Source organism: Perna viridis, chromosome 3 (assembly GCF_037379345.1).
Source record: "Perna viridis isolate PV_CMFRI_1.1 ecotype Kerala chromosome 3, ASM3737934v1, whole genome shotgun sequence".
Taxonomy (NCBI): Eukaryota; Metazoa; Mollusca; class Bivalvia; order Mytilida; family Mytilidae; genus Perna; species Perna viridis.
Genome location: NC_142447.1, coordinates 39,501,101 through 39,522,313, shown reverse-complemented (window position 1 = coordinate 39,522,313; position 21,213 = coordinate 39,501,101). Strand labels below are relative to the sequence as shown.

The window sequence follows — 21,213 nt, the reverse complement described above, 5'->3', positions numbered from 1 at the left end:
TTGTTCTACAATGATCTAAATACTTGAATATTATATTTACTATGCATTTCCTGAAAATAAAAGTTGAGAAGAAAATTATATCAATATAAACCTTTGTATCTTTCAATAGTAATCACGGACAAATGAAGTCTGAAAAGAACACATTTTTTCACAACTGTTAAGTTGAAGAACTGTATCACATACAAATGATTCAGAGACAGATAAAAGAATAATAAATGAATTTAGACAAAACTATGGCCTGCTCAGTACTTTCCAGACATAAATGTATATAATACCTTGATGTATTAATACCATAACAGATCAGTGCTCCAACTTTGTAAATCTATACATTGAACAAAAATGTATATGGACGATGTCATAAGAAAATGCAAAAATCCTTTAAAAAAATGGCAGAATTTATTGCAAAATATGGTACTAACTGAACCATTTCACAGTAACTTTTGAAGTTTGTCCAGTGAATAGTCAGGTTTTTTTTTTTTTTTAGATCTGCCCAACTGCATCCTGTATGATCTTCTTAAATAAAAGTTAAGTTATTTCATGTAGGGGACATGAGGAGGAATTTCCATTGATAATATGCATATCCTTAAGCACAGTCCCTTGAAGTCCCTTGACAGTAAAACCAATCAGTAAACACATATTCATACACTCTAATTGTGACATGTCTTGTTGGTCAACATTGGACACGAGAGGGAATGCAATGATTTTAATCATTCATGCATATCCTTGAGCACCGTCCGTTGGTGTCCTATTGTGGACTGATGATACCCAATGACACACATCTTAATCTATCTTGTACACTGTCCCTATATCAAAATGTCTGTTTTTTTTATCATTATTATACACCATTAACCCCCCCCCCACCCCAAAAAAAAAAAAAAAAAAAAAAGATATGCCTATCAAAGACATAAAAATTGCTGATATTTTGCTCTCAAAAATGAGCTATTGCACAATGATTTTCATCAAGGAATATCATTTTGGTGAGCAGATGGCAAGAATTGCTTGTCTTGAAAATGGTGAGCTACTCCCTGCCCAGCACATATACTGTGCTACAAAAATACCATTATGAATATTATATCATTGTGCAATGTCTTATTATGTCACCTGATGAATGTAAATGCCACCTGCAGGACCTTGATTGCATCATAATAAAATTAGAATTTTTATTTTTTTTACTAGAACATTTAAGAAAGACCTAACCATCCTTTGTTAATTTGTATATTTTTCATGAATGTCCTGGGTTGATTACTCTGTATATAATGTAATTATACTAAATTCTATTGTCAACAACAAAAATACTAAGAGTTCTAGATTGACATTGTTCTAAAACCAGTGGATCAGCAACTGATCATACTTAATCAGGTCACTGTGTCCTAGTATAGAGGGTATCACCCCCTCCCTTTTTGGACTTTGACTTTGGCACACAAGTCCATGAACTTAACATTTCAAAACAGCTGTACTTTATGGAATTCAGACTTTACCAAAAAGTAAAAGTGTACTTAGGACTTCACCCAAAACATGTAGTGTACTTTGGACTTGAAGGGGGAGGGGGTGGTACCCCCAGTATAACCTTACAAGTCTACCAAGTCAATGTGAACACCCTTCTTCTCACACAAAATGTTCAGGATAATAAACAGAAGAGGAGACGATAAAAAAATCTTTCCAATTTCGTATCCAGGGTAAAACTGAAATTAATTACGAAGACAGCCTTAATTAAGACTATTCTAATAATATAAATATATGGAAAGTTTTGCACAGTACTAAAGATTGAATGTGAATAAGCGTCATGAAACACAGGTAGGGCATACAATGTTACAAAAAAGGTCATCAGACCATAAATCTATTAGGTGAAAATGCCATTTTAAAATTAAAAGGAAAGTATTTTCATAATAAATTTTAAGTATAAGTGCATCTAAATATCATGCAAAGTGTAATTTATCAGCAGTTGAAGTTTTTAGGTGATTTATGGGTTTACCAATTTGAAATACATGTACCAAAGAACTAATGTATAGTTTACTGAATCTTCCAGTGAACTATACATGTGTACAGGGATGGTTAAGTCATTCAGTGATTTAAAACTTTTATTTTAGTACCTTAACCATATTGGGCAGCCAATGCAGATCAAATTGAAGTTGCCTTCCAGACAAAAGAAACCAGTGATTACATATATTAGAATAAAAATAACCTGCTTGAGGTAAACAAAGTCTGGAACTATACAATGTAAAGCAAGTACATAATCTGAATGTTTAATTCCAGAAGACAGTCTACAGCCATTAAATATGAATGTAACCTATACAACCTGATACTCTGAATATAAATGTGTAATTAAACAAATAAAGAATCTATTCTAATTGTAATTTCCAATTCACACACCTGTGCACATGGAGATTAGGTCAAGGTCACCTACAATAGGTAAAATGTCAGCTGTTGGAAACTTTGGCTATGAGTCCTCCTCATGGTTATGCAAATGTCAGCATGTATGAATGATTGATTGATTGTTGGGGTTTAACACCCAGCAGCAATATTTCAGCTATATTCAGGTGATGAACATGAAGTGGATGATAAAATGAACATGAAATGATGATGAAATGAAAAATGGGATGGGATACAAGGATAATGGGGTTGACAAATTTCGATTGCCACTGGAAACAGGGAGAGGTGGTAAGGGTCAGGCAATTTTGCCTCCTGTGGCAAATCCCTATGGTTCCTACTCTGGGAGAATACCACAGTAGGGTTCTGTAATGTGCGAGGAACATGGCATTTTTCCCAACATGGTGCACCACTATGGTTTGCGGTCAGGTTTTCTGTATTATGGCCCGACAACCCCAGCATGTAACACCCCAGGGGTACCCCATTCCACCACCTGGGGCACACAACCCAGTTACTCTCTGGGCAGAGTGCCCTGGCCCCTGGCCAGGGCCCTGAGCACTATTTAGTTGCCTTTTACGACAATCTTAGTGCTGCTACAGGCCTATTCTTTTGACAACCGGACCTGCACAGGACCAGCATGTATAAAGAGTTGGGTGGAAAGCTAATTTGATTATATTAATTGTACGCTTTACAGAAAGGAAATTGGTAAAAGGCAAATGCCTCTGATAAGGATTTTTTCTGTATCTTAGAAATATGGGTGAGATTAGCAGCAAAATTTGGATCTTTCTGACAAAATTGTTAAATTTACAGAGATACCAGTCTAGAAATACCAACTGAAAGCAAATCAAATTTACATTAAATTCTGTATAAACAATTATCAAAATCAAACAGTTTCTAAAATCGAAATCAATTTAATTTTCTTTTAATTAAAATGAGCAAACAAATTAGAAAAGAATGATTTGCCCCACACTTATCAGGAGCAGTATACTTCAAAATAATTAGTTCAAACTAAGCTAATTTTTGTCAATGTCACTTTAAGCTGACCATAAACTATGTATATAGGTGACAACACAATGAGGTTAGACACCATTATAAATGCCAGCCAATGTGATAAGGTGCAGACAGGATTACATAATTTGCAGGTGTCTGGTCAAAGAGGACAATCTGAGATTAAGCAACCATACATCACATCAATACATGTATATGTTTCAGCATCAAGGTTACAGGTGCAGTGCAAATGAAAAGTTCCATAACCCTCCAAATTTCTATCACTGATGCTATTTTTCATCTACATGTCAAGACTCTCTTGTAATTTTGCTAATCTGTTATTTTTTGGCAGGATTGGGTCATGTAAGGGCACTGAGGGTAAGCAATCAGTATATTCAGTTTATTAATTATCTTCAATTTTCTATATCAGTCTGTAAAGTGCATGCTTGCCTCATAATAAAGTAATAAATAAATGATAGAATAAACTGATCAGGGAGCACAGACAAGTTCTGTAGAAACCTAGAAAGTGGAATAGTCCAATATGCAAACAATCATAATCTTTCATATTTTTCCAGATATTTTATAGACCATTATAGTTTTTTTTTGTTGGCAAGTTGAAAATTTGGTGTTTTTATTGTAGAAATGTGTAGATGTCATATATGGTCTGTAAAGGTCCTTTTCGATTGTAGAAATGGTTGATTTTATTTTCACCAGGTGTAATTTTCTCTCTCCCATGATATATCATATACAGGCATAAGAAGTTGAATAATCTAGAAATTTGGGGTATAATCACCTTTATTTTATTTTTTGAATCCCAACATTTCACACATATATAGCTAATGTTGATTTATTGAACTATAGTTAATTGATTTCTATTCTTCTTTTGATTTTGGGAAAAATAGTTATCATCAACAATCTTTCTATGGGGCTATAGCTATCCTTTACTACACATAAAGATGTAAGTCATTCATCATTTACAACAGGTTCCCCTAAAATACTGCATAAATAGACCTTTTGTTAATCAATATGCACTTTTGTCAGGAAAATTATTTTGTTATACCAAAAGATCTACTTCACAGAAGTTTATATCGTTAATAGGAAAGGGTCTATACAGTTTTGTTAAAATACCTTTTTCACACTGATTTCATGAGGAAAACACTGCTATGCAAAGGACATAATTACACTTCCTTTCAAAATAAAAAAAAAATATGATGTTTTTCAATTTGTCACAAATTAACCAGTTAATCAGTTCTACAAATTATTAGATGTACATTTCATGTTTTTCCTTGCTCTGTGACAACTGGGATAATATTTACAGTAATTGAAAATGACAATTTTATAATTTCTAGAGTCAAACAAAATACCATTATTCTGCCTTGTTAACTCAAACATGACAAATAAAATTTCGCTTCAACAGTTAGTTAACATGTCTCAGTGGACTCTTCAGTAGTTTTTCCCCTGTTGAAGCTGAGACTGGACAATTGCGTGTTTATCATTGACAGTTTAACCTCAAATTATTGAACTTTAATCCCATTCTCTGTATAATTTTCCCACCAAATTCTTGCATGGCGAACTAGTAGTCAGCAGGGTTGTATTGTATTAACCACTTGCAAGTCCAACCCTCCATTCATAACTATTAATTTATAACAGGTGAATTATGGACACTGGAAGATACTGTCCACTGTGGGAAATTTCGTCATTTCTATGCCAAAGATAAGAATGCATAAATTTTATCAAGGAATTTGAGACATGAAGATTACAAATAAATTATTTTGACAGATAAAATTACTGCAGCCATGCATTGAAAGAAAAATATTTAAAACGAAATGCAATTATCCAAATACTCATTGTGCTCTGACACATTTAATCACAGATTGTAATAACCATCAAAAATTTAAATTTTAATACCCCTTCCTTTTTTCCAGAATTGCAGCATTTTAAATATAATCTGATTTCATTTTATTCAACAAGAGAAAAATCTCGCCTATCTGTTAAATTTCATCTTTTTATGACTATTTTTTAAATCAAATTTCTCCACTTGAAATGGTACTATATTGTTTTTCACAATTCATTGTGGTGAAAAAATTGTCAGGACTGACTATTTCATTACATAATAAATTAATTTCTTCGATGGTATCATAAACATATCAAAGCTAGATATTTGAAAACTGAGTCTACCCTTGATCATGGTGCAAATAAAGATTGCATGTATATTATAATAAATAATGCAGAGTGGATACAATACGACTGAATGTGAAAAGGATGGCAATTAAACATGTACCCTGGAATACTGAACAGGTTTTTTGTAAGACTGATAGTATCATTTCATAATCTTATATGATTTCAGATTTTGATTTATACAATACTGATTATGACAGTGTATTTGGGATTTCAATTATCTTTTTGTTTTTCTTTTTTCTTTACATAACAGACACCAGGTAAAGGAACAAATATTTAAGACCATTTTTAGCTATTTAAATTGAGATTTTGCCTTTGAATCTCAAAAAACAGAATCTCCTTTCAGAATTTTTCACTTTAATTTCTTATAAATAATGCAAGTGAATCTAGAAGAAATTATAGATACTGGGAAAACATACTTTACCATAATGAAGAAATAATTACAGATTAAAAAAAAATTAAAACTGACAAAAGCTTTTTCATTTATTCAAAACCCAACAATTAACTTAGTACATTTCTATTTCAACATTTATTTTTTATTAAAAAAAAAACTTTAAAATGCAGAAAAAAAATAATAAAAAAAAACAACTGGCAATGACCCAGCCCTGCAATCTTGCAATCATATACTAGGTTTAAAGTAGGTCCCAAATGCACTAGCTAAACAGCCTGTACATAAACCCTTCAGCTGAAGATGGTGATAAATTGTACATGCATTTATTATCAAATAGGTTTTTGTTATTTTAACTAGTTATAAATATCAGCAGTGCACCTGCAGTAGGATAAAATTACATTAAATGTAGGTCATATGCACAATTTGTCAAAAAATTAGGAAAATATATTTGCCATTGTTTAAATAGTGATGCTCTCCAGATCTCCAGCAGGCAAGATAAAAAGCTAGTTATAAAAGACGAAGCACATCTTAAGAGCCCAATTAAATGCTCAAGTATTATCTTACAAAAACCTCCTTATCAGAATCAAAAATTTAAAGTGGACAATTCAGGCATTTGTATGCATTGTATTTGGGTATTTGACTGCACATGTGGTGCTGTATTTTGGAAAGGAACACCATGGCTTCAGGGATAAAAGGCTAACTAGGGAAGGGAAACTTCAGAAGGACAGAAGACATATAGCTTTCAACAGAACAGTACAATATGGATATCTTCATTGGGGTTTTTGCCCACTACCCAAGCTTTCATTTTTTAAACCTGAATGTTTTACCTTAATATGTAAAACTCTGTAAGAATAGCAAAGTAATTTGAAATAAATTGAAGGGAGTTGAATAAACTCTGAAAAAAAATTCCTAAGATTAATTTGACTAGTGTGCATTCTCCTAGAATCAGCAAAATTATTTATAAAAATAAGTAAAAAGTATGTATTTTTAAGTATGACTTTAGGTTCTGAGAGTAAAATAAGGTGTTCTAAGGGAGATAACTATATAATTTTAAATTCAATATACGGAAACCTCCTTTTATTAGTAAAAAAAAATGCTAAATTACATTGTCTCAAAAGGACATTTAATCCTTTTCTATCAACATGTTATAAATTCCAGACTAAAAGAAACCTTTATCCACTTGATTCCAATGCAGCACCAGGGCCATAAAACTATTACACATCACAATTAAAATGAAAGCTATGTTTATTCATAAATAAAAAGGAAATATTGTTAGATTGATATTGTTTTTACAGCTTTGACATTGATGAAAACCATGCTTGGAGAGGCTAATTCCCAGACCACCACAATCTAATTAAACACAACCAATGTGCAGAAGAAACTCAATTATGACAAGTTATATACAGCTATGAAATATGACAATACTGATCGAGGCCTTGTCACTCAAATTTACTTTCATTAGAATACCTTATTACCCAAGGGTTTGTAGGGTCTTAGCCTTGCCACTTGGTAGTGTGGGGAGGTTTGGATGGGTCAATAAGATAATTACTAGCAGGGTCATGGTAGAGCAATACTGGATCTACCAGCAGTCTAAGGGTCAGTGCAAAGTTGTCTGGGATCAACAAGAATTTAGCTTTTTTCAGAAACTTCTATAGGGTCAGGTTACAGTATAAATTGATATGTCAGTATGTATGAGATGCCAGGTGCCCTCCTGTTAGACTCTTTAATAACCCCGTGGTATGTATGTTTTTCAGTGCTGCCCTCACTTTAGCCTAGGGTCACTGCAATGTTACTTTTTATCTTATTCACCCATTTCATAACAATTCATATCAACTACTTCAAAACTTCTGAAGAAAATTTAATTTGAAACAATGCCTTGAAGACAAGCAGCAGTTTAGTACATCCATAAAGTCTTTTTAATTATCCATTACCATATTTTTTAATTTGCACTGTATTCAATATTTCTATGATATTTTTGTTCAAATTTTAATATTTCTTTTACCATAATGGTAGCTTTTCCCTGATCCATACTTTGGTGTAGACAGATTATGGTTATAAAGATTTTAAACACAAAACCTAATTTGTTGGACATCAACCTTTACACCCTTAAGGTAATATTTCTGTTTACCTGTTATAACCCAGTGTGTAGGTTGTCTCAGGACAAGGTCGCGACTTGTTATCTAATAGGTTAACACCAAAGTAAATAAAAGTTATGAAAAATCTTCTACTTCAGCAAACCACTCAAGGAGACAAAATCATGATTATTCTTTATAAATTGACTAGAATATTTACCTGTACAGGTGAAAAAATCATATTTCATTTCAAAGAGGCTTTTGAATTGATAACTTTTGACCTTTTTGCATAATCGTCATTTATTTCTGTCAAAAAGTCAAAGCTTGAAGAACATTGTTAATAGACCGCTACACTTGCTCAAGGATTTGCGTGTTAGACCATAAACTGCACAAATGTTGTAATTCTCTGGCCTTTGGCTGTAAAAATATTTGTGACTTGTTAGATTTATACCTAGCCAATAGGGGTTATAATAATTTATAATTCCAAAAAATCAGCCTGGGAATGTTAGTGTCATGTAGGAATCGTTTCTCATTGCAAAGGGCAACAAACTCAAAAATATAAATCTAAGGAGATATTAATTCTTATAAAAACTATTTCCTTCACTCTTATACTATTTTCTATAGTTAGAACTACAGTTATAACACTAAAAAATTCTGACTTATTTCTGCTAATAAACCACATTTCTTTGTCTCCTTAAAATTCATGTACCATAGTCCCTCTTCCAGTTCATTGATCCAACTATTTTTGCACTTTCTGCCCATAGCACTCAAAGCAAGGGTTAGTAATTAGAATCGGTAAACCAGGAATAAAATTTTGTTTAAAGTTTTTTTTTTCAGGAAAATAGACTTTAAAACCAGTTGTAAAGTTAAAATGAATTATGATAATTCACACAACTGCATGTCCATCAAACACTACAACTTCATATCTACAAATACAGGCATGTATCTTAATTTTTAACTTTAATTTAACCCTAAATTTAGCTACACACATGTACTGTAAACAAGATACAACCATGAACCACTGATTGCCCAGTTGCATAAAAACAAATACCAAAGTTCAAATATCTTGCAGAAAAAAAATGGACCGAAGATAAAACTGAAGTCAATAGTACTACTAAACAATGATGACCTTGTCAATGACACACTTTGTTATGTATCACAGGTGCATGTCGAGGGAGCAATTAATGAGTCTGAATGTCATAAAACATTGCAGGGTGGGATACCTAGATAATCATATACTCTTTTATCTTCTAAATAAATACACAAACATAACCCTTGTGTTATAATAAATGGTGATGAGCTAGCCATCTTCATTGATCTTGGTGGAGACACATGAAAACACTAACATGCATTGTGCAGCGGGTCTAAGGTCACCCTCTTGGTGCATCCTGTATTACACTCACAGCATTTTAAATATCATTATGGTGCAGCATGCAACGAGAATATTATAAGTTACCTGCGATTTAATTTGCACAGATGGAAATCTGATACTGTTAAGTCTCCAGTTCAGATCTGATTTTCTGCATAATTAGGGAAAGGGTTATCCAAGGATATGCAGTTTTTACATAGAGGATTGTCATTTGGGCTTGGATCAACTTTTTTTTCTTTCGACCCGACTTGCCTCTAATTACCTGCATAAGATATAGGTTACCAGTTTGGTGTAAATTGTCTGCACAATCGTTCTATAATTAACAATGAAATTGATATAATTAAAAATATAACTATGATGTAAATCTTTTTAATTGCAAATAGATGAAACAATATATAGGTTTTGTTGTAAAATGAGCTGAAAGAATTACATGTCTTGGTTATAAGATGGGAATAAATCATTAAAAGCTTTTAAAAATTGCAATTTTCTAATCTTGACTGCAATCAAATCTTTAGAACACACTGCTGTTCAGCATGTGATATAGGTTTACTTTACACATGCATAAAATTTTAAATTTTAAAGACTTTATTTAAACTTCCATTCAAGTTTTATGTGCGTACTTCATAATTTTAATATAGGCAATTATTATTAAATTTCAGACCTTTTTATAAATTGTGTCATTGAACAGACAAAATTCACAACACCATGTGTAATATCAAGCAATACTAAACCATTGAGTTGAAAGGAACAAGTTGATTCCTAGCAAAAATAAGGCAAGCAGTAGAAAGTTAGGCAATGTTGCCCCCTCCATTTTAAGTTCCTTCCTTTTCTTCATCTTTTAGTAAAAAATGACAACATATGACACTGGAGCCCAAACATGTCTATGGCACACAAACAACATTGATACCCAAATCCCAAATACTAAACTGTGTCAGGGGTCAGTAGAAATCCAAACTAGATATGATAACTACATATTTCTACACTAACAAATAATATAATGCTCCCTCCATTTATTATAATCAAAACAAAGAGGTAGCTGATGATGTCATATACTGCTCTGTGAGCTATGAGGTCTTGATCGACAGTTATTTTCTACTACTTACACAAAAATAACATGTTGGTACAGTTTACAGCTTAATGTTAATGATACACACATTTTATGGTATAGATGAGTAAACAATACTCTAATTTGATCGTTTATTTCTCATCTGGGTAAGATCTTCCATAAACTAACTAGGTACTATGATGTCATTAACATCAATAGGTCTGCAGTTCACATTTCAAATAATTCCTAACTAAATAAGACTTTGACGAAGAGAAAAATCCAAACTTTTACTTTAATAGATTAGGAATTGAATGATAAGAATTATTTTTAATTTCTGACCAAGTTAAGCTCGCATATAACCAACTTTGGGGCAGTTTACATTTCTTTGTAAGCTACTTTGCAGTTCATCAAGCATAAACTGGCACTATGTTGGTTATTTCACATAACCTTAACAAAAATGAACAGCAATCCTTAAAAGCTTTATTTTTGACAGGGAACACAAATTTCTGACCTTAGGAAGTAGTGCTTGTCTCTGTTGTAAAACAATGAGAAGGATGTTTTCCAAAAGAAGCCATACCCTACTGTTACTATGTATAAAAATAACCCACCAGTTAGTAGAAATGATAAACAAAAACATAAAATAACAATTACATCAAAAGAATAAGAAATGAAGGTAAAACAAGATGAAATTTAAATGTTTTGGAGGATCTTTTCACTCACAATCTATTATAGAATTGTATAACTAACATGGCATGATCTCATTGATCCTATCAACACAGGTGATGCACCTGCTCATAGTTATGACCTTGATGCAACTTGAAAGTCAATAATTACAAAGTTTTCATAAATTGTTTTTACATCATAAACAGCAAAAAACCTTAACTCTCCTCCCTAGATTGGAAGGTTTTTCATTTTATCAAAATACAAACACAAAAGGTTTCTATATGATCAAAGACTCAATTACATGGATAGGAAGTTTAAAGGTTAAGATTTATCGAGCCCAATGCCATTATCATGCATCTTATGTGCATTTCATAAGATCAGAGATTACAACCTTACTTAATTCTGCATCAAAATGCCATATGCTTCACGCTCAGACCTGTCAGGTAGTTTCTCAGGTAAGAGGTAGCATGATAAACTTTAGGGTGGAGTTACCCCACTTCTTTAAGAGAGCTATACTGAACCCTGCATTGAAGGGTAAAATTAATGACTTTTATGTCAGCCTAATTATGCACAGAGTAGAGGGTGACATTTAAAACACATTTTACATAACCCTTAATGCATACTTTGAAGTCAAAGATTTTTATCACAGATTACATAGTCTGGGTTGCATACTTAATCAATCAAATTCAACCTAACACTTGAGGACCATTGTTCGATATCAACACATCAGTAAGGGGAGACACCAAGAATATCAAATTTTCCATTCACACTAAATAATAATCAATTTCTAATATTACTTCCTGGAAAAATATAAAACACCTTTGCAGGGGTAAAATCCAGCAATTATTTAATTATATAAATTTTAGGATATGAATTTTTAAAAATTTCTTTATCACGAAAATAGACACTATGAGTATATTTCAAAGTATTCAGAAAGTACCAGTACAATTTTGTCTCAGTGGACCAATTTTCATGATTCCAAATTTGGTAAAACCAGGAAATTTGTTATGCAACAAAATATTCATTTTATATTTATGATAAAAAAAAGTCCTATCAACAACAATAATTTTGCTAGTCCATTAAAATTACACAACAAATAAAAAAGAAAAAGGAACTGAAATGGGGAAACGCCACAAATACACCATTGTAAAACCATGATAAAAATATTAAAAACTCACAGAGATTACCAAAAGTACTTTTATATAAATTTGGGCCACTATGAATTTGTTCAGCTTTGTTAGACACAAGAGACTGACCACTTATGTCATTTCCTTTATTATTATGACCTCTAGTTAATTAGTATAATTAATGAAACCTTTTAACAATTGTCTCTTAAACTGTCATTAATTAGAAAGAGCCAGGTTTGTTAGGTCCTTTATTCTAATAAAAAAAGCTGTATGTGTATATATGTACCGGTATCAACATACTTAGACTTATCAAGCAACAGTAAAAGGGGAATAACTCCTACTTTTTATCAATATAATAAGCAATAGCTGAAGTCATATCTCAACATCAATTGTGAGCACTGTCAAAGTGCTGATTACTAGAAAGATAAATTTCAAAAATAAATAATTAAACCACAAAATATTCTAGTTCAACTCCACAAACAAATACGATGTTATAATGTCCTTTGTCAGACATTGAAAGGCCATGCACAGGCTGACACAGGGTTGTGTACTTTAGTCCGATATCCATCGATGTGAAAAACATATGTTTTTTCTTGTTATTGGTGAAAAGATATTAACTATTATGTCTTTTACAAAAGGTAAGCAGCCAGGTAGAAAAAAGCCTTTGGGTAGCAGAGGTTGACCCTTGCTCATAAACTTACACAAAAGATCACAATGTAGACCATAAATAACCACTTTGTTAAACATCCCTTCAGGTCAAATGTCTCTACTATGTGTTTATTTCATTGCCCCATAATTTGCTATGATGATTCTAAGCAGCTTAAGATGTGAAAGGTCTTAATTATTGTGACTTTTTATGACGATTTTAATAAGATGTTAGCACTATCAGATGACTAACAAGGAAACTGTAACACCTGTGTTCATCGTGTCAGGTGGGGGTTTATTACAGTTTTGTTAATTTTCCGTGACAAAACTGTGGACATCAATGTTATAATGTACAGTTAGACACCTTGGTAGGGCAGTGTCAACTGTGGATAATAGGACAGATACATTGTAAAAGAAATTATGTCCATTTTTTTAACTATCACAACACATTTGGACTTGATTTTAAAAAGTCCAGATGTAAACATACTAATTTGCTATTTTCCCAGTGGACAGAAAATCGTGAAAACCAGTACCAGCAAAATAGATTTGAAACATATATAATATAATGCTAATCATTTGTTTTAAAATGCCAAAATTGATACCAGCCAATATGTTCACTTGACAGAATCTGCATAAATTAATATGTTTACAGTATTTTGGTAGAAGATTTAGTCATTGACAATAAGTTGAAGGGGAGTAAGGTCCTAAACCTTTATGTCCAGTATTGAAAGCTCTATTATTTTATTTTAAGAGGGTCTAAGCTCCTCATCCCTAGTAGCAGTAATCCATAAAGTTGTTACACACTTGTAGAGATGAAATAATAATGTACTGTGATTGTTAAGACACATCCAAATCAACTTGAACTCAATGATAAATCTTCAGTTTTAAGTCAATCCATGTTAAATGATATTTTTTTATATTGTAAAAGTATTAACTGAAGATAATTTTTGATGGGGAAATAAGGACTGACCAGAGAGAAACAACCAATATTTTTTTTTTTGAAAAAGAAAAGAAAAACATCAATATGTTTTTAAGTATTACAAGTAGATTTAATTGATATTCCTAAAATACATGTACAAATACTACCTTCTCACATTTTTGGGTTTAATTCTAGCCCATCTGTTAATAAATTCATACAAAGAAATCATACTTTAAATTAAACAGCAAATTATTAATTGAAATCAAATTAAGCTTTTCAACATGACATAACTATTTTTAAAGTCATCATAACAAAAAAAGACAGCTCGCCATAACAACATGAAAACTTTTCTATAGATTCAGACCATTGTTCACTACATTATATATTCCATCATTGAAATGTGACTAAGAGGGAGTACAAAATACATTATACAATCATGACTCAACTTGCATGCCAAAAACTCTAAAATGTATGTTATGGGGACAATGTTACCAAATTCATCTGCCAAATAACATGCCTTGACTTTGAATGTAATCGTATGCTTTCTGCCAGCATCCAATTAAAAGAATGTAAAATTGTCAAAAAGAGGAAAGTTTGGGTAAAATCTCAAACAGACATAACATTATTGTCATCTAGATTTCCATGACAAAACCGTCAAGTATTGACAATTGAATATTTTCTTGATTCACATGTGCATATTGTACAAGCTGTACCTAGTTCTCACGGTTTCACATCCCAGTGACAAGAACCTTTCAATTAGCTTTATCTTGTCAATGCCAGTCCAGGAGCTAGTTAAAGTTAATGTATGGGCATTTCTTCCACTGAATTCCTATAATGACACCCCCCTGACAATAACCCTCTCCAGAATTATGCACAATGTTTACAAAACAACCAATGCAACAATTGTAATGTTCAACTTCCTTTGCTTGGTTATTGTAACACCACCAATGGCAACAGACTGGGTAATTAAATATAATAATGACCAGTAATGGTCTATTGTGTACAAACAGGACAACAGAGTGATCAATGACCACATGAACAGACTGACCACAACACATTATTACATGAGAAACATTTTCATCTGTCTAACAAGACATTGACAGATTTGATTCAAGTGGACATATAAACTGGATACCAGAGTGTTAATGTCATTATTTGTATAATATTCAATTATTATGTTGTCAAAGTTGACAATTATTACATTTCTGGCATTATTATTTGAATTCATGACAAGATATTGACTTTTAACTGTATCTAACATCTTTAATCACCTCCTCTCAGAACCATTTCAGGCATTAAAGGAAACATAGTCCTAGTCAAATGAAGCAACAGTCCCTGCAAAAGTTGCTATGTTCCCCCTGAGTCCCTGCCATAGTTGCTATGTTCCCCCAGAGTCCCTGTCATAGTTCCTATGTTCCCCCTGAGTCCCTGCCATAGTTCCTATGTTCCCCCAGAGTCCCTGCCATAGTTCCTATGTTCCCCCAGAATCCCTGCTATAGTTCCTATGTTCCTCTGAGTCCCTGCCATAGTTCCTATGTTCCCCCTGAGTCCCTGCTATAGTTCCTGTGTTCCCCCAGAGTCCCTGCCATAGTTGCTATGTTCCCCCTGAGTCCCTGCCATAGTTGCTATGTTCCCCCAGAGTCCCTGCCATAGTTCCTATGTTCCCCCAGAATCCCTGCCATAGTTCCTATGTTCCCCTGAGTCCCTGCCATAGTTCCTATGTTCCCCCAGAGTCCCTGCCATAGTTCCTATGTTCCCCCAGAGTCCCTGCAATAGTTCCTATGTTCTCCCTGAGTCCCTGCCATAGTTCCTATGGTCCCCAGAGTTCTTGCAATAGTTGATGTTTCTTGTTTTTTTCTCTCTCACTATGGATTATCTCCCAAAAAAATTAAAATATCCAGATAAAGAGCATCATGGAAAAACTTGACTCATAGTTCATAAAGCTTCCAATTCAATAGTTAAATTATGAAAATTAATAATCTTTATTATAAAGATAATAACAGTGTTTTATTGAATGTTCCCAGTGTAATAAATTTGGATAATTCACACTGTGAAATAAAATAAGTAATTTCACTCTTGGGCTTTCTCCCGCCAAAACGTTGATATCAATCTGCAAATGACAAAATTTTAAATTCATCTTGAAAATTCATTTAATAAATAGGATAATCAATTGGTTTATGTGAATAACCAAATTATGATCACTCATGCCAAGGATGTTTTGGTGAATTAAGTTCTGCTCATTCTTTAAATCAAGATGTTCCTTGGCACTCGTGATAATATTTTGGTTATTCACTCTCTCCAATTAATTATCCTACATTGTATTAATAATTATATATGTCCACAAGAAAGTTCCAATACATACCAGTTAAAGCCATACTGTGATAAGCCCCTCCAGCCACTTGGACCACATTTCTCAGTTTCTCCACCAAAGTTGGTGATAATAGATGTTTGTTTTTCTCTCCACAGGACTTCCCATAGCCCCACTGATAGACCTGGCCTTCCTCTGTAAGTAAAAAAGGATTTGAAAATAGAAGTTCTTACCACACATCACATATATGTGGCCTAATAAAGGACTAAATTCTCAAAACAGAAAACAATACTAAACTAATTTAAGATAAAGTCCTAGAATCATTGAGAACCTGACTACAGTCTGAAGAAACTCTTCAGAATTTCTAGATATTGTAGAGCAGAAATGGATAAATCATGAGAAAACAAACTGTACTTCTAATTTCACGCAATTAGTATCTTCATGGAACAACCCAGACCCCAAGTTGTCCCAAGCGTAATAGGAGCTAGGGATCTAGGACACTTGAAGCATATCTACTGATAAGACCTGAGCTTTAGTGGACAGGTTTTTACTCTTATAGGTTAAACCTACCGCATATTAATGTTAGTGAAAAAAAAAATATCCCATAGTCCCAATTAAATTTCTTAAAATAATCATGACAGAAAATAGAACCTTTCTCTACACAACCCATACCTAATAGATATACCAGACCATCCTCAGAATAAATAAAGAGAAAAACTTGTCCTAGCCCCACTCAGATAATTGGCCTTCCTTGGAAATAAAGCTCTGATGTTAGAATTCTCACTTTGCTTTCAAGAAGTTGTAATCACAAAGTTTCAGCAGTGATTAAAGTCTATTTTGTGTACGATAATCAATGTTCGCTTCTTGTGAAATTAGTACAGGCATATAGACTAATTTTGTCCAAAAGGGCCCAAATTCAAATGAAGTGTTTATCCATTTTTCACCTGATAGCTCATAGGCACATCATTACAAAAGTGTAATTTTTACTACCAAAAAATTAAGTTCATTGCTATTAATTATTATAATTATTAAGGTTTTGTGCCCATAAAATCTAATTCTCACAATCTGTAATTTTTTGCATAAAAATGAAGTTAAACATCAATATTACACCAAATACTAAAAAAATGTGACATTGTAGTTAATGTAGTAAATACATGATTCAGTTCAGCAGCAACCCAACATCAGTCATGTTCAGCCCAACTGATTCTTTGCTTTTGCATGGGGCGTTAAGAAAAAAGGTATTTTTTTGTCTCATTCTTACTCTATATACATATAAAATTGACAGAAACAACAAATAATACCTAATTGTAGAAGAGTGAAAGAGATAGATTTAAGGAGAGGGCATTGAAGTCATCTATCACCATGACCTGATGATAAAGAGTTGGATCACCATAAAAATCCAAAGATCATAAAATACCAAAAATTTGCGATCTACCAGTCAACTTGCAACCTTGAATGTGACACAGAAACAGGGACTCGTGTTTCCAACATATTATCTATGTTTGATCTTGGATATCTAGCAGGGAAACCCTAGAATGATTTAATTGCGGACTTAAGTGGAGAAAAGGTATAAAATTCTACACCAAGTAAACAGTGATGTAACCCAAGGACGAAACCCCATCCAATTCCCAGACAAATGCACTTGACACTTTCAATAACTACCATATTTAATGCAGGTAAAGCATGTTAGGTTATTTGCATACGAATTTAAATTAAATCTTATCTATTTTATTTCCCTCTTTAAAGATTCTCAAAAATGCAATTACAAATACCTGTTAAGGAAAAATGGCCTTTACTTGGGTCTCCACTGATGCAGGATTTTTTTTTTTATAAAAAAGTTTATTGGATAATGATAAATGGATATGCACCAAAGTGTACTGGATATAACAAAAGGATGGCTTGGAGCTGTTTTCAGATGACATGCAGGTTTCTTATGACCATTTTGATGACTGTGTTTTGTTCTTTATTCCTGTGAGTTCTACAAGTTAGCAACAGTTGTTGAAAAATAATTGTTCACATGGGTAACCAGAGACATGGTTCTGGATGGGGCCTGAATGACTAATTGGCCATTCCAGTGTGATTACTATCAAAAAGTCACCAGTAATACAAGTAGGACATGACTTTGACTCCGATTATGTAACATTGCCAGAGAACTATACAACTTGTACTTCACCAAGTGACATTTAGCTGACAATTTAACCTTGAACATGCACCAATATGTACAGCAGCACATAACCTGTGCAAATTAATGGCATGTAGTAACATGTGGATAGGCTTTTTGGATTGGTTAAAAGAGCAGGTCTTGGTTCCTGGTACAAAGTTCGTGATAATACTCATAATTTTCAAACTTTTAAAAATATCTAAGTTCATGTATAACAAATAAAACAATTAAGATAAATTATAGGAGAAGTGGGTACAATTAATCAGTAAAATCAAAGTTGAACTAAAATATTTACCATTGAAGAAAACATATTAAGGAAGTCTTCATAGGGATATTTCCTGGACAATATATTTTAACTCAAAACAGCACAACATCAACATCTTTATTAGTACAAATTTTATTTTACTAATGATAGATTTTCTTATACATGGATTAACACAAAATGGAACAGGAAGAATATCAGAAAAAAACAGCAAAGTATAGAAAAACACAAGAAATCAGTGAGCGATGGCTCCCAATGTACCCTTACTTTCAATCACAATATAGAGAAAATAAATAAAGTCCTCGGTAAACACTAACTTGAAGTTGAATTTTTCCAAAAACAGATTCCAAAAACTAGATGGCATACCTACAAGAAGAAAGTGTAAAATTTTCAAGCCACTGTGATGAGCAGTTGCTGGGAAAACTGTGACAGAAAAAATTTTAACAGATACGTGGACAAGGATAAAACAGTATACCTTTTCTCCTGCGGAGTGGGGATATAAAAAAATGAAAAAACAAAAGAAAACATATTCCAAGTTTGATAACATAATTTCTTTTATTGCAAAATCTCTTAGGTTGTTAAAACTAATAAAAAGTATCATTAAATGGAGTTCATGTAAACAATTCACTATCTCTGCATTAAATGGGACAACTAGAGCATAGAAAGTCACAACAAAACAAGAATAGAAGGCAGAAGATGACACATTGGTATTCAGAGCCAGTAACCAAGCCTAAGTTTTTCGCCATGCCTACATGTATCCGGGCAGTGGGTGTAAGCAGATAACATAATTTATTTTATTGCCTAGTGATTACATAATATGAAGTATATCTGATTTATTTAACCCTTCAAATGTGTCAACAAAAGACACTCATGCCACCCTTAATCAACAGGCCATTATTCATCAGGAATATTTCCCAGTGCACTATCATCCTATAAATTTTCAAAAATTTGAGGTGCGGGTTAGGAATATATAGTAAAGTACATCTATTTTTCCACTATTTTCTTGTTCAAGAATGTGTATATGAATAAGCTGTTTTTTTTAATCCAGTCAGACTGGAATATACAGTTTATGGCTCAGAAGCTGGGTGCTCTTTTAAATGAGTCACAACCAAAGATGTTGGAGTTCTGCCACAAAGAAAAGAAATAACATCTTTTAAACAATCAGAGTGCTGTAGATCCCTTAAACAAAAAAATACATGTATATACAGATTTCCTCAGTCGAAATAAAACCAAGAGTTTTTTTTATAGTTAACAGCCATAATAATGTACACTGAAACATATACATGTAGTTCATTCCCTGTGGTTACAGCCATTTCTCCAAGTTTTGTAGATTACTAACTGTTGAGTTTAGTTTACATCTGCCAAAAGTTTTTGCCTTTGCACATCTGTTGTATTAAGATAAAATAAAGCAGCACATTAGACAGGTATACATGAACATGAAGTGACAGTTAAACACCTAGATGTGAACATTTTCATTTTACATGTAAACTTACAGATGACATGTATATATTGATATTCAGGACCACAGACAGAGTGATATGAAGACCTTACATACTAGGTCACAAGACTTATTTATGGGATCCATTATAGATATTTGCTACTCTAAAAATAACATATTTTTTGCACTAAATTTCAATTAAAGTGCTGTTTTCAGCAATAATAGAAGCCCAAGTGAATAACTCTACGAACCAATGGTGGGTGGTCCAAAAGAAAGAAAGATGTCCTAGAAATGTTATTAAAAAAAAATTCTTAATGATGCCACAAAAAAAATGCATACTCTTTCAACTGGCATGCATGTCTCTAAGACTAGGTAAAGCCCAATTAAAATGAAATGTAGGATTGAGAGCAAAAAGACATATAAAAAGTACTGCCAGGTGGCTGATGTCTGTTGACACAACGTTTGTCATTTGTGATGACACGTGTTGAGTAACTGGACAAAGACAAGGCGTTAAGGGTCAGAGGTCGCCAGTAAATTTCACAACATTTTGTCACTATCTCATGTAAGGCACTAATCTGGGGTGGTTTAGTTATTTTATGTTTTTAACCCTAGATTAAAAACTACTAACCCATAACCTGTACCTTGCCATAAAGGTTTATCATACTTTCCTAAAACATGAAATTTCTCTCTGATAGATTACCCCTAAAAAAGTACTTATTTGTCAAAAGTCACAAGTAATAGTGGCACATTAAAATTGTTTCCTTGCAAGTTATTTGTCATTGTAGGTGTAATTGTGCATTTTATGTCAGATTTTGCTGTGTTTAATTTTTCTTCTTGTAAAAACAACATGCCAAATGGATCTAGAAACCTTTTAATTTGATTTACTTCATACATTAGAAATGATGTTATTTTTCATCCAACTCATGGTATGTGTACATGTTCAGGTGTGATCAGTCCTTACAGGCAAAGAACAGTAACTCTAATTGAAATTAAATATTTTTTACTACATGTAGTTTTTACAATGGTTGGCAAAGTTTACATAAGGATAAAAATGGAGCAAATCCAATTAAGAACATATATGTCTAAAAATGTATTTCAGAACTGAATTCAGATTTTAAGATGAAAGATGTATTCTCTAAATTATCTTTATGAATCCATAACTACACATATTTATCAGTATTTATTGTAACCTAGAGAACCATATAAGGGAATAAAACTGAAGGGCTGAGTTTTAAATCTGTGCCTTTATAACTTTTTATTAAATGTTTTGGTAGCAGACTT

At 32.7% G+C, this 21,213-nt stretch overlaps 1 protein-coding gene across 13 annotated transcripts in view; it reads right to left on the bottom strand.

Annotated features, from left to right (window-relative positions):
• The window catches only part of LOC148622211 (uncharacterized), an 89,304-nt gene that overhangs the window by 22,303 nt on the left and 45,788 nt on the right, over positions 1 to 21,213 (bottom strand). For all 13 annotated transcript variants that reach the window (XM_088571869.1, XM_088571868.1, XM_088571865.1 and 10 more), the window contains one exon: positions 16,126 to 16,266. In XM_088571869.1, coding sequence (XP_088427995.1) covers positions 16,126 to 16,266 — 141 coding nt within the window. The remainder of the gene's footprint in view (positions 1 to 16,125; positions 16,267 to 21,213) is intronic.